General features: G+C 32.5%; 2 protein-coding genes across 2 annotated transcripts in view; both read right to left on the reverse strand.

The window, feature by feature from the left end:
* Positions 1 to 14,402, reverse strand: part of LOC134841416 (microtubule-associated proteins 1A/1B light chain 3C-like) — a 393,097-nt gene extending 378,695 nt beyond the window's left edge. Inside the window, exon 1 of the mRNA XM_063857389.1 lies at positions 14,394 to 14,402. The gene's annotated coding sequence lies outside the window, so the exon portion shown is untranslated. The remainder of the gene's footprint in view (positions 1 to 14,393) is intronic.
* LOC134842256 (putative leucine-rich repeat-containing protein DDB_G0290503) lies at positions 1,895 to 6,112 on the reverse strand. The gene is made up of 3 exons (XM_063858520.1): positions 5,790 to 6,112; positions 2,974 to 5,416; positions 1,895 to 2,165 (listed from the first exon to the last, which is right to left on the reverse strand). The coding sequence occupies exons 1-3, from the start codon at positions 5,853 to 5,855 to the stop codon at positions 1,999 to 2,001; spliced, it is 2,676 nt and encodes an 891-aa protein (XP_063714590.1). The 5' UTR covers positions 5,856 to 6,112; the 3' UTR covers positions 1,895 to 1,998.
* Positions 14,403 to 14,612: the final 210 nt, after the last annotated feature.

Consider the following 14,612-nt stretch of genomic DNA (forward strand, 5'->3'; position numbering starts at 1 on the left):
GCAAACAAAAAGGATTATCAAATTTGATGATCGATAATAATAAATTTTCGGCGAAAAAAATTTGAACTAAAAGTTGAGATTTATTAACCGAAATTAGTTGAAAAAAATGTATCTGAAAATAGATGGATTAATAATCGATTATAATCAAGTAAAATGTATATAACTGATTAAATTTGATTTCAAAAAAAGAGATCAACTTCGCATGTTACAAACAGTCGTTTCCTTATAACACCTGAAACAAATTTGCAAGATGTTTTTTTTATGCTCACAAAATTGATATTATTATCAAGCTCCAACTTTTCGCTTGCAATTTGCTGCAAACCGATGTCGCTTTTCATGAGGAAAATTTTGGCACAATTCAATGCTTGATGTATGGGAAAACTTTTTTTCTTATGAATGTGCTTACGGTGCTTTTAACATCCAGAAACACGTTGTTTTTTACTTCTTTTATTTTGTAACTTAGAAAGTAAAGTTTTTGATCACCTCGCTAGTTGTCCCACGCTACAAGCATCAAGAAACATTTTACTGAGTAGAAAATGGCGTAATGTTTTTTTTTCAGCGAATTTCGTAACTGTCAAATAAGTTGTTGCAGTTAAGATGGAAGTTGCGAAACTAAAATTGGTCCCTCTGATACCAGCTGTCGAGGTTATGATTTAATTCAACACGAAAACAAGATATCCGGTATCTGGTATAAGGAATGTACCTCAAAGAAAACTGAAGCTAAATTGTACAAAAAACTGAAGTTTACCACGATACTCTGTATCCGGTAATAAAATGTATTTCAATCACAAGTTGATGAGAGAAAGAGAAACTTTTTGCTAGTCATGATTTTAAGAGTCAGGTCAAACAAACAATTATAAAAATATTTGGAGATAAATTATCCGGTACTGAAATGTATTGCAATCGCAAGTTGAAGAGAGAAAGAGAAACTTTTTGCTAACCAGAATACTAAGTATCAGGCCAAGCAAAAGCTTATAAAAATTGTTTGGAGACAATTTGGACGAGCTGTTAACAGTTTACAATCAGTTTATTGTGACAATCAGGATGCTAACTTGATGAGTTGTTTTGGGTGAAAGATGTTTTTTTATTTTTAAACAATTTTCTATTAAAATTTAACTTAAATTGAGTTTATTTTTTATTGCAAGCAAGAGATAATAATTGATTGTTTTTTTTAAATTAGTTTTTTTGTAGCAATTTCAGTATAACAGCTACTAAACTCTTAATATGATTAATTATCAACTCGTTTTTCTGAGTGCGAGCTTTTTACGCCAAGATTATCAGCTAGCTTGGCTTTTCGCTTGAATTGGACTGGAAAACTATCGGCAGAGCAGAGCGATTTGTGACTAGCAACTTAGAAACTGTCATTGGTTTTTTTCTTCGAAGTAAAAAAGTCAACACCTCATTTTAATTTTTTGTTTTGGCTTAATAGTTCATTTACATCAGCGTGAATTTTTCCGTTGTCTTCTAGTGGTGCCTTTGGATGTCAATGCAGGCTTATTACAAAAATAAACGGATTTTAAAAATTGATACGCTCAAGAGTTTCTTGAGCTCAGTTCACATAATGCTTCCATAGACAAACTTCTGACAGTTTGTTTTTGCCTCTTCATAATATTTTTGGTGCAGAAGCTCATGTGATTTCCGAAAAAGTTTACTTTGATTTTTTGGACTCATTTGCTTTCATGTTCAATTTCGTTAATGTCTGTAAGTTTATCTTTTGAGTATTTTGGTTATAAGCATGTTTTTTTATTTGTATTGTAAGCGATGGGTAACCCAATATTATCCCTGTATGTTAATAAAATTTGTAACTTAAATCATAGAAATTTGATTCCTACTTCGAGTTGTCGCGGTAGTCTCTCTGGGGCATTGTCTCAAACCAAATTTTGAAAAATTGTCCTGAAAGTTTCATCTAAATCTTTGTTGGATTTCGAAAATATTATTAGGTTAATTTTTCTAGTTAAAATTTCAGAAAAGTCGTGTCTCTGTTTTTCAATGGCTTGTCTACTGTTTTTCCATAGCACCCTTCATCATCTTCATCATGAGCACAGACACTCTTAGGTTGTCTTCCATGTCTGCCATCTGACTGTTCAGATTGTCGTTCTCCAGGGTCATCTCCCTCAGTGCCGCCTCTTTCTGCCTAATCTCCTGTCGGATCATGTCCGAGTGACCTTCAAACACACTACTTGATATGGTTTGTTTTAAATTGATGATTGAATTTCTGACTTCGTTGTCTTTCTGTATCTGTTTTATTTCTCTTTCCGCCGAAAAGAATTGCTCCTAATTTAAAAATAGATTTGGCCTGTTTCATCATCTAACCTAGTTTTTTTGGTATTCAACTGTACCTTAGATAAAATGAGTTCTGCTTTAATGATCGTTTTCATAATTCAAAAATAATAATAATAATTAAAAATGCCGTTCAACACTGAAACATTACATATGGACAAGCCAATTCAATTCGAAACCCAGTATTCATATTTGTTCTTGAGTGCCTTTCAACGAATTTGATAAGATATAACTAATTGTAGTCCACAGAAACAAAACTTGTGATTTTAGTTGAAAAAATAGTTCTATTCTTTGAAATCAAATAATTCTAATTTTAAAAGATAACTAACTTTATAGTCATTCGAGGATCTAGGAAATTTAAGGGGTGGTATTAAAATAGTTTAATTTCTGTCGCCGTCTTTTTTACGAAGTTTTTGATCAGTCATTTTGAATTATTATTAAGAAAAATAAAAATTGTTTTCAAGCTAACTTTAAGCTAGATTACCTTGAGGATAGAATATTTAAACTTGCTCAATATGCTGAAAACTTTTATGTAAGCAAATGTTTCTGCGCATAACGAGCAAAGAGGAAAAGTTTATCTTTTTTTCTTACTCCACCCTCATAACTAAAACATAGTTATTGACGACAACGGCCTTTTTGGGAACGATTTTACCAACATAGAAATCGAAAAAGAGTACATAATCATTAACTCACCTTGAACTGAATCCAATCTGTTACTGAACGTGTTCTCGAGATCCATAATAGTTTTCCTAGATTCCTCTTCGATTATGTTTTTCTCTTCCTCCGAAGCCGTTAGTTGTTTCTCCAGGAACTGCTTTTCACGTTCCAAAGATTCAGTGAAGTTTTTTAGTTTGTTCAGGCTTTGAACGGTGTGCTGTTTTTCGTGCGACAATTTTTTCATCTGATCTGTTAACTTTTCAATTTTTGTCTCAAATTCTTCCCTCTCTTTGGAGTTTCTTTCTCCAAATTCTTTCAAAGATTCTCTTAACTTTGAAATTTCTCTGCTCGACTTTTCGTTCTCATGTTCGGCAGCTCTTTGCAGACTTTCGATTTGTATTTGAAGAGTAGTTTCAGTTTTTGTTTTCTCAGACCTCAGATATTTGCATTCTTTGGAAAGCTCTTTGTTCAAATATTTGAGATTGGCCATTTCTTTTTCGAGTTCAACTTTAACAACTGAAAATTGATCTTGTCTGCTTTTGAAGTCTTTTTTGACTTCATTTTTAGCAGCATCTAGTCTGTGGTTGTAATCTCTAACGATTGTGGTTTTTAAGTTCTCGGAAATGTCTAATTCATTTTTAAGCTTCTGAATTTCTGAGTTGTGAGTTTTAATTTGGCAGTCGTGATCTTTTTGCAATTCTCGTTTTTCATCCGATGCTAAAACTTTTTGTCTCTCTTTATCATCGTTAATTTTCCGAACCACTGCTTCGACTTCTCGCTTCATTCGTTCTCTCTCTGTTTCCATCGTTCGGCTTTTTTCTTCAAATTGACGATTTTCAACCATCAGTTCGTTATTTTTGACCTCTAGCTCTCTCTCAAGTTTGTTCACTAGCTTAGACTTTTTCTCCAACTTGTCTACAAGATCTCTTTTTTCGGCATCAAAGCGATCTTTTAGTTTGTGAAGAAGATCTTGATTGTCATCTTTGGAATGATCGAATTGCTTTTGAAGCGATTGAATAGTTTTTTCTGCAGTCTTTAACTCAGTTTCTAGTTTATTTATCTGCTCATTAGTCTTTTGGAGGTCGCTTTTGTTACTCTCTATAATCTTCATGTTTTCTTCATTCAGGATTCCGATTTCATTTTCCGCAGTTTTTAGTGCTTTGATAAGGTCAGTTATTTCATGTTCTTTTTCGTCTCTTAGATTTTGCATCTCCGATTTCAGATCGGAAGTTTCGTGGTCGTATTTAGTTTTCCAGTATTCTCGGTCTTCAGTTACGCGTGAAATCTTCGATTCCAGCATTGAATTTTCACGCTCATGACTTTCCTTCACTTTTGATAAGGATGTTTCCAACTCTGCTATTTTTTCTTCTCGTCTCCGAAGATTGTCAGCTGAGTTGTCACTCGTTTTTTCGATCTCGTTTTTGTGGGCTGAAATCAATTTCGAAATGATTTCAGAATGCTCTTTGTCTTTGGCTTTCAAGGCATCCGTCAGTTCTTTAATTTCGCGGGAAACATTTGAAAATTCCCTCTCTCGTTCAACTTTACTGTTATGCTTGTTTTCATTGTCGGCAGTTTTCAATGTCAAAATTTGTTCATGAAGAGCTTTAATTTCAGCATCTTTTTTGTTCATTTCTTGCATGTGTGTTTTTGAACTTTTTTCAAGTTCTAATTTGGTGTCGTGCAATCTTGTTTCTTTCTGCGCATATGTACTAGCGTGACCTTTCTCCATTTCTGATATTTTACCCTTCAAAGCCTTCTTTTCTTTCGAAAGTTCAGCAATCAAATCTGTCTTTTCCTTGAGGGCACTTGTTATTTTATCTGACATTTCGCTATTCACCCGTTTCATTTCACCCAAATGCTGGTTTTTGATTTGGGTTATTTCCGTTTTTAGTTGAATTTCAATGTCATCTTTGGCTCTTTTGACTTCCAAAACTTCGTTTCTAAGTCGCACATTCTCCGTTTTGAGTTGGTCGGACGATTTGTCCCGCTCGTCTTTCAGTCTTCTGACTTCGGATTCCAAAATGATTACTTGTTTTTCTTTCGAGTTCAACTTATCTTCAACCTCGGATATCTTTCTTCTAGTTTCGTGAATGTCGATCCCAAATTGGCCATTTTCTTTAGCTAATCGTCCGTTTTTATCCTTCTCAATTTCCAAATCGCGCTGTAAGTTTGAAATTTGCTCGAAGTTTTTAAAGTCGTTCCTTTCCTTCTCCGATTTCAGACTCGCAATTTGAGAATCAAAATCTGCTTTTGAATCGTTAAATTCTTTCTGAAGACTCATATACTTCGTTTCGACGGCGTTTGTTAGATTCTGCGACTCGGTTAGAACGTCTCGACATTTGTTGTCGGACTCCTTCAGGAGTTGTTCCAGCGTGATCACCTTTTGGAGCAGAGTTCCGTTTTCCAGACGGAGTTGCCCGTTTTCCTCTTGAATTTTGGTCCTTCGTAAGCTGAGATGAGTGAAATCGTCCAGTGTTGCCTTAATGGAAAAACACAAAGTTTTTCAGTTCGAGAAAAATCATGCTTTTTTAGCAAACGGAAATTGGCATTTTTTCGTCATTAAACAGCATTAAGAATCATTTCATAACTTTAAAATAGAATCGAAGTTCAACAATTAACAAGAAGAGATCGTGACCAAAAATGCATTTACCTTTTATGTGCTTTCTACCAAAACGCAGAAAGTTTGCAGAATTCTTTAACTTCTGATCGAACAAAAATTAAGATTTGGTGTGCTAATAACCTTTGAAAACATGTTTTCATTATGCTAGGGCAGCAAAAAACCCAGGTTACATGAAGAGAAAAACTTGGCCTTCTAAACATGTGATTGAAAATTGCACATCAAGGAAACTTACTTTGAGTTCCGTCCTGGCTGATGCCAACGTCATATCTGTTCCCGCCGCTTGAAATTGCTGCGACATCCTGCAGGTTGTTTCTGGTCGCCGCGGTCGTGACTAATTTTTTCAAAGCTTCTCAACTTTTTTTGCATAAACTTAACAATTTTCGTCGTTTAGCTCAGGAATCTACAATTTTTAAGAGTTGTGCTGAATTATAGACAAACGTACACAAGCAAGGTTTTCAGTTAATTAAGAAAGCACATGCAAATTATTGAAGTAAATTAGAATGTAAGCTGTGTGTTTTTGTGTTATAGCTTTCTTGAGAGATACTTACAGCAATAGTTTTCATAATTCATTCAGAATGACATTTGTTTTTCATACAATGATATTAACCACAAAAACTGTTTTGCTTCAAATTCTTACTCATATAAATACATAGCCTATGCCCATGTGTACAATATATATTTTTTGTGACCGAAACTTGTCTTTAAAAAGCAGGCTTCAAAGATGCAGCAAGTTTTTTGCATGAGTTAGAACAGGAAGATAAAAACAAGACCCTGATTGTTCCGACTGCCCCTTAATGGGTCTCGAGATAGAGGATAAATTTTGGACTACCATTACATCAAGATTAAAGTGCGTAAAAATTGACCAACTGGTTTGACTTCATTCAATTTAGAGCGCATATGAGCATGCGATAAACAGCCACGTAAAAAAAATTGTGTATTCAATTATCTAGTATTAATCGAGCAGTGTTCAACTAATTTTTGGCTATTGCCAGATCGTACTACCGGATCGATCCCCGCTCGCTGTCAATTTTCTTTGTGAAATTGGTCTGCAGAAAAAACTTCTCAACGTATTTTTAAGTTGTTGGAACAAAAAGACTAGCAGGGTATTGTGTAACTAGCGCAGATTGTTCTTCTAACAGTAATTGTTGTAAGCATTCATTTTTAAAAAAGAAAAGAATTTCAATCTATATGCAATTTTTTGTCTGGTTTTGTTTAATATAGGTTTTGTTTTTGTATGTCGAAGGGGGATAATCACGAAGCACAAGGCATCTGAATGATTATATGACTGGTTTAAAGATGTTCTTTGCACCAACATAAACAAAAATTTTGAAAAATTTAAACGCAAAAAAACTTGAGTCATTTTGTACTTTACTAAGCTATCATTGTTGTTTGGTTGCTTAAAAATCTATGCTAAGTTATAAGTCTCACCTTATTTCGTCAAATTTCTAGACAATAGTTATAGTTTAAAAATTTAGTTAGAAAAGAGTATGAACTTAAATAGTGGATAGTTGAGTACAAATGATTTAAGCAATTGCTGAACAACTGTCTTTAGTACCAATGGGGATGGGTCAAAACCTAGTTTTTACATTTAAACTAACACTTCGTTTGCTTGTAGTCCGCGTCTAGATTGCTGATTGATTTGTTCACCTAAAGCTTCTCAAAGTATTGGGTCATCAGTTCGTTTAGATCCGTGCTACTGCTTTTATTTTTCGGAAATTATGAAAATTCTAAGATCGTATTTTAATGAGTTTATAAATTAAAAAGATCCAAAAGAAAGAAATAAAACTATTCCAGAAAATGTTGACTCGACTGAGCGAGTTGAATGAGAGTGGAACAAAAAATTATGAAGATTTTAGACAGGTCCAAATTTAATGCAAGAATGCTTCAAAGTACCTTTGTCTAATTCTAATCTTCATAGACTTTGTTTCATCAAATATGTTTAATCTTGCAGGTGTTTGGAAAATTTTCAATAGCCTCATCTTTGAAGTTTTTTATATTAAAAAGCCGTTATTCATTCTGTCCCTGATTTGCAGTTGTTTTATTTTTTTTGTGTTTTTGTTAGGCTCCAAAGACCAGGTGCTTATTGCTCTAATGTCTGCTTTTCATAGCAGAACATTTTAACCGGTCAGCCTTTATGGCGACACACTTTTTTTTGACATCCGACAAAATAGTCTGTTGAAAATATTGATTATTTTAAAAGGAATTCAGTCTTAAAAGAAAGAAAAAAATCGGACTAGTATTTTAAGGGTTGACAAAATAAAAGTGGAAAGGAGTCAAGTCTAATCTTATATAAACAATTAGAACAGAATTTTTTTAATCTCCGTGTAGTATTTGCAATACTACAATTCACCCCCTTTTTTAGATAGACAGTTGTTCGATACTTACTTTTACGTTGGTATCAAAATATGTTTATATATCGTGAAACAGGGTTAGGTTAAATATTTGAAAAAGACATTATACTTCCAGATGAAATCAAATCGTTAAGAATTAAGTGAAATAGGTTGAATCATTCGTTTCCCTTCCTTTAATTTTGGAGATTTTCCTTCATCCTTCTTCTTATTGATGTCATAGACGATTTCATCCAATTGCTACTCGCTGTCTTGATTTCGGAAGTACTCATCATTATCGAAACGAGATTGCAATTGTGTTGAGAGTTGATAGATTGAGTTTTGCTTGTCAAAACTGCAGTGACACCATGCTAGCTTCTTCTTGCTCTGATTAATATTTTGTTTATTTCAACTGCGAGTTCACAGTTCAGAATTGTTTCGATTTCAGTTGTCAAGCATCCTGTCACAGTTCTTTCCTGTTTACTATAGAATATGATTATGTGAAATTTCTGGGTCATAGACAAGTTAAGTAAGGTTACTTTTTTTGTTCTATTCAAACCAAACCTTAGTCTTCTTTGTGTTGAACACCAACTCACCACGATGAAAAGTGAAGAAATAAAATGAACCTCTCAGTTTCATCCTGATTGTAATATAATTAACATATCATTCAGCCATACACTTTAAGTTGGGATTTACTGGATGTAAATTTGAACAAATAGAAAAATGTAAAAATTTTTTAAAAGAATAAACAAATTTTACATTTAATTTGACAACACTTTTGTCATAACCAGCAATTTTTGTTTCATTTTTCGATAAGAAATAGAAAAGATTTGCATTAGAATCAAATTAAAATTAAATATCGAAGGAAAGGAAAATTAAACACAAATTACAAAACGGTATAATAATCATTAAGATAAGTGTAATAGTTCCTCTTCGGTTGTAAGCCCCTGTATCAATCCATGCTCACATCTTTTGTAAAGAAAAGTTCGTCCTGAACTGTTTGATGTACAAAATTTAACCTAAACAATCATAATCTTGATGCGGTCCAATTTTCAAAGTGTTGTTTCAAAAAAAGTTGTTGTATTTAAGGGTATAAATGTCTGCGTGTTGTGGCTTCTAAATTACTGAATAAGTAATTTGGCCAAAATTTTGAGGAGCAAATCATAAAAGTCTCAAAGGCTGCATACAGCCACCAACAATCATTTGCGTTGGTTAAAAGAATATGGTACCATGGGATTTGAAAAGCTACATAAAGCCACCAACATATGCGGCATAAATCTGCGGCTCGAAAAATTTTGTTCCCTTTTTTTAAGATCATGAATATTGGTAAAAGCATAACAAAACTTTGAAAAACTTTAAAAACTTTGAAAAAGAAAGAGATAATTTTTCACTTTTTGATGAATCTCTTCTAGTTTGCATTTGTAACTTGAAAACTAGAAAGCTGTTAATTAATTTCATCGGTCCCTACTTGGGCTTTAAGAGGAATTTGATAGTTCTAATTATTTTCGCAAAAATAAATTTGAAACAATTTTGCTTTGGCTAGTTCTTTCATCAAAGGTTTCACTCTATTAATTCTCGTTATTGTACGTAGGGAAATGTTACATTTCTTTAAGTGTATTACTGAATTTTTGGTTGATAAATACGCCTGAAAATAATATTATTGTAGACTCGTAAAACTGTAATATTATAAACTCCTGTCTTTTTACAATTTTTTTTTGCAAGTTCGTTGAAATCGAAAAACTTTTTTGTCTCAGCCATTGGGTTTCGATCCTTCTATCTTTATTTGATTTTGAGGATGGTCCAAAACTGTTAGCGTATTTGACTGTTCTCAATATCAGTTAACAATTAAATCCGTGTCTAAGCTTTTTGGTATATCCTTTTGGGTGTCATACAGAACCGCTATTCCTTGTAGTATATTTTGAGTTGTATAATTATTTCTACAAACGAATGTTTTCCTGACTAAAAGGTTTCTTTTTTAGCTTTATACTTTTCACAATTGCTTGAATGGGAAATATCAGTAAAAGCACGCAAAAATTCTTGATTAGTGACATCCAATTTAAAAAAATGCATTTTTTAATAATTACTTTTGTTTCTCTAGAAGTTTTTAGTACGATAGGAATTGACGTTTCTTCATTCGTACAATATATACTATACGCATTACTGCCTTTTTGTTCCAAGGACTTATCAATTATAAGCAATAGTGCTACTTTAAAAACTATGCCTGCTAGAGAAACTGAAATAATGCTGGATGGTTTTGGTGCAATAGTTATATTTTTATCAGGAATTACATTTTGATAAAAGCATAGATATGGAAAACTTTAGCTTCTTGTAATACTGATAGAAACTGTTTTATCCGGGTGTTTTTTTAATTCCAAGTTAGAAATTGAAAAGTTTATTGATTTAATATTTTAAGAAATGAAATCCATTCCTATTATATTTAGATTGCATGCGTTTTTGGCTGAAATCCATGCTTTGATTTTTACTGGATTATCAGTGTTTGTACCAAAAGTTGAGTCAAAAATAGTATGATCTATAATTTTTCTCCTTTTAGAGTTTTTCTCCTTTAACGGCAACTGTGTTTAATCTAGATATATTCAGCTGTAGAGGCTGTGTTTTACAATATTGTTCATAAATGTCAAAACTAATAAGCGAACATGTTGTCTCCAGTATCTAGTAGAAGTTGGGTTTTAAGACCGTTATTTATTATTTTTGCCTCCGACGGGATACTAGTATAAGTTAATATACGATTGTATTTTTGGTTCAGATGGAGACTGATCTAGTTTGAATTCCCAAGTTCACATTCAATATCGGTATAGTCTCGTGGAATTTCATCATCACTAAAGAGGGTGAAGTGAATGATAATCGTTATTTTCATTGAAGGTTTTTTCTATTCGCTTTTGTCAAGCGATTGTGAACTCTCATTGCAGTTCGATATATGCCTGAACACTTGTTGCGGATTCATATCACTGAAATTGTTGTCTACTTTCGACCTACGGCTATTTTTATGAAAAATTCTGTTTGCATTCTCTCTTATTTGAAGCGAGTCAAAATTTTGCTCCTGACAATCGTTATATTTAACACAATGGCTTATCGTATGACCTGCATGCAACACCAAATGCAAAATTTTGGGTTGTTTCGTTTGTTTCTATGCTCATGTGGATTATAAGCTGCGTTTTTTTTATGATCCTTCATTAGTCCAGTTAACTCTTTAAGTTGATCTTTAATTCCCTCTATTTCCATTTTATTATCTGCGCTACTGAATGTTGTTCCAACAAACTCTCAACTTACTGCAAAACCTAAAATTTTTGTAGCTATGTGATCTTTTAATTGTTGCCAAGTTGCGCGTGGATTCTCAATCAAAAATTGATGTGCTTTTTGTTTCAAGCCGGCGGGCTTAAGCCTCGCGCCAAAAATTTCATTTTCTTTGCTGTTCTTTGATCATCATTAAAAGTTGGATTAAGCCATCCAAAATCTACTGCGGTGCTTAATCTGTGTATGTACTGTTTGATAATTTCCTCAGTTTGCCTTTTCATGTTTTCTGATTATATCATCAGTGAATCTATCTATGAACTGATCTCTTATATCATTCCAAGGTAAACCTGCTGCTAATCCCTGATACCACTGAGCGGCTGGACTTCTTAATATTGAACCAATTAAGGTTTTTTGTCTTCTATCATATGCGTCCTTATCGTCACCTGCGTCTGCTGGTCTAGTGCCTAGGGAAAACGATCTTTTTTTCCACTATATCAAAAAAATCTCTTGCATCTTCATTTAAATCTAAACTTGTAATTTTTTTTGAGAGCTAAATCTGGATATGCTACTAGAATCACCGTTTTTATTTATTTTCACTTAAATATTTGCTAATAATTTATAAAGGTTTGAAAGTGTTGTGTACTGATCAATTATAAGGATCGAATAATTTTTATTTAAGATTTGTGAGGTTTATTCGGTTCAAGGATTATAAACTTTTATTGGATATACCAATAGTGCTAGGGGGTTGGTTAAGCTTTTTTTAGAATAGACGTTGTTTCTGGGGTGTTGCTGCGGCAAAGAATAATTAATTCTTGATTAATTTTGCGTGGATGTTTGGACAAAAATGTGATTTGATCCTTTTGGACGTTGGTGATATACCAAATAATTTTTTGTGGATTGTTTTTTGTTTGTAGTTTTAAATTAAATGTTAATGTTTTTACTTGATAAAAGTTGGTCACAGCATTCTACATCATTTTTAATGCACAAGTTTTTACTTAGGTAATGATAAACATTTTATAAAATCACTAAATTTCACTAATGAATGGGTTGCTCATTTTTTTGGGTAATTTAGATTGTGTTGGGGAAAAAGTTTGTTTCTAATAACAAGTTGTTAAGACTCTAGAAAATCTGTGTTGGGTATGTGATGAGATTAAAAAGTGATTGGAAGTGAAGCAATTAATCGTTCTTGCGGTGTATAAATTATATTATTTGGTATTTTTATTTGCTAAAGAATTGTGTCTATTTCTGAATTATATCGTGAAAAAAGGACTTATATTTCGTGTTTATCGTCGTTAGGGTGTTTTGTTAGCTTTATTATGGTCTTTTTTGGTGTGAGTGATATACCATATGATGTTACAGACTTTGTTTTCTAATTTGAGTTTCAAAATTTTGTGCTGACATCCATTTTAAAATGGGATGACATTAAATTTTGTGGGTAATTATTATTGTTTTTCTTAAGCTAAATTAGTTTATTTGATTATTGTGTTTCGGGTAATGAAAGCTTACACCGATTTGTTGATTAATAACAAGGTTTATTAATAATGGAATAAGTAGGTAAACAAAAAAAAAACTTTTTTTGGAAAAAAATTTTTTCTAAAACTTTTTGAGTTTTTGAAGTTTTTGATTGCTGAAACCTTAGCTAAAAGCGGAAACTTCGTTTGTGTGAAGTTTTATTGATGCTGTTTTTATGATTAACAATATGATCGTAGGCCTTCTGAGGTTATCGCTGGCTCAAAACCTTAGTTTTTTTTGTTAAATTTTTAATTTTTTTTGGACTGAAACTATAATCTGAAATCTGAAACTGTGGTAGATGAAATTGAATTTTTTTATCTTACAGTTGTCTGAAAGCTTTAGTATACTTTTTTTATGCTTTATCAGTCAAACAATTTTGAGAAAACCTTATCTTTTGATATCTTAAACATAATTTTAGAAATCTCCAACCTAAGACCCTTACACTCTCTCAAACTCTATGCTGAAAAATAAAAAGTTGGTTTTTGAGAGCTGGTCTGGTGTAATTTAGATTTATGAACAGGTTTTTAGCTTTAAAATCACAAATTGGTTTGCGGAAATTTAAACTTTTGGGTCTGAAACTATGCTTTCTAGAACTGAAACTATGGTTTGGTCACTTGGTTTTAGAGTTTTGAAATTGAAAATTTAGGATGATCTCTTTAACTTATTTCTATTCCAGCAATAAAATTGCCAAAAATAGGAATTTTAGCCTAAAAGGACGATTTTAGTTGCCTGAAACTATAAGTTTGAGGGTTCAAACTAACACCTTCTAGGAGTTTTTTGAGTTTAAAAAGCGTTTTGCATTAAGGAGTCTATTATCTACCTATAATTCACAAAATTGGATGCAAGTTTTTTGGGTCTGAAAACAAAAATACCAATTCGGAAACATACGTTTCAGCCTTAGAAACCAAATTTCGAAACTGGTTTGGTGGGTTTTAACACCGTTAGTTTTCTCTAAAAGTCGAATTTCGGCGTTTGGAGTTCAATTTTGAGACCAAAAACTCAACTTTTATGTTCTGATACTTAAAACTAACAGGTTTTTGACTTATGGTATCCAATTTTGGGTTTCACTAAACTAAATCAACTTTTGCTGTTTTACCCGAGTTTGTTTGCGGAAACTTAAAATTTTGACCGAAAACTATACTTGTTTTAACTGAAACCTTTGATCATATAACTAAAACCGAGACTGAAACTTAAATTTTTCGCTGGTAAAATTTATTTTCTAGTGTTTAGGCTATCATATGAAACCTATTGCATAATATTTAAAGTGGATGTGTTAGTGTTTTAGCTTTAGGTTTTGTTGTGAAACCTAATTTTTTCGTGCTGAAACTAAAACTTGGTGTTTGGCGGTATGTGGTTAACGTTGGTTTTAGTGCGTATTTTAATGTTTATTAGTTTTATATTCAAACCGTGTCATAAAAAACCAATTATTTAGTAAAAAACACCCAAATCCGTTCCTTCTGTCTTCGCTTTCGTTATTTCCTCCCTTAGTTTCAAAAATTGGTAGCTTTACTGATGGATGATTTAGATTTAAGTTACGTCAAGGTGGGTAAAATTAAAATGAGTTTAAGAAAAGTTGAGGAAAAAGTTGAGGATAAATGATGAAAGATTAGAATACATAGCAACAAGCGTGAATGGTTGGATAGACTTGTGATGAAGAATTCAATTTATCATACAATTTAGGGTACTCTTAGATTGCACATGATTGCACACATGACCACTTAACCCCCTCGAAAAAAGGATTAAACATATTTAATAAGTTTTTGTGCACTTTAGTTGAATACAGGATTTAGTTATTTCCAGTGAAGATAACTTTAAACTGAAGTTTCAGCAAGTATTTAGTGGGTTACTGGACAACAAGGGTTTATCCTACTAGTGGACTTATGCAGAGAACGATTCTTTCAAAAAAAATTATATATCAAATAAAAATAGATAATAGTTAAGTTCATGAGCTAATGTCAGTTAGA

Source organism: Symsagittifera roscoffensis, chromosome 3 (assembly GCF_963678635.1).
Source record: "Symsagittifera roscoffensis chromosome 3, txSymRosc1.1, whole genome shotgun sequence".
NCBI lineage: Eukaryota > Metazoa > Xenacoelomorpha > Acoela > Convolutidae > Symsagittifera > Symsagittifera roscoffensis.

Coding starts and splice junctions, on each gene's coding strand:
- LOC134842256 (XM_063858520.1), bottom strand. CDS start 5,855: ATGTCGCAGCAATTTCAAGCGGCGGGAACAGATATGACGTTGGCATCA. Junction 5,417..5,789: donor CAGCCAGGACGGAACTCAAA/GTAAGTTTCCTT, acceptor TTTTCCATTAAG/GCAACACTGGACGATTTCAC. Junction 2,166..2,973: donor CAGATTGGATTCAGTTCAAG/GTGAGTTAATGA, acceptor GTGTGTTTGAAG/GTCACTCGGACATGATCCGA.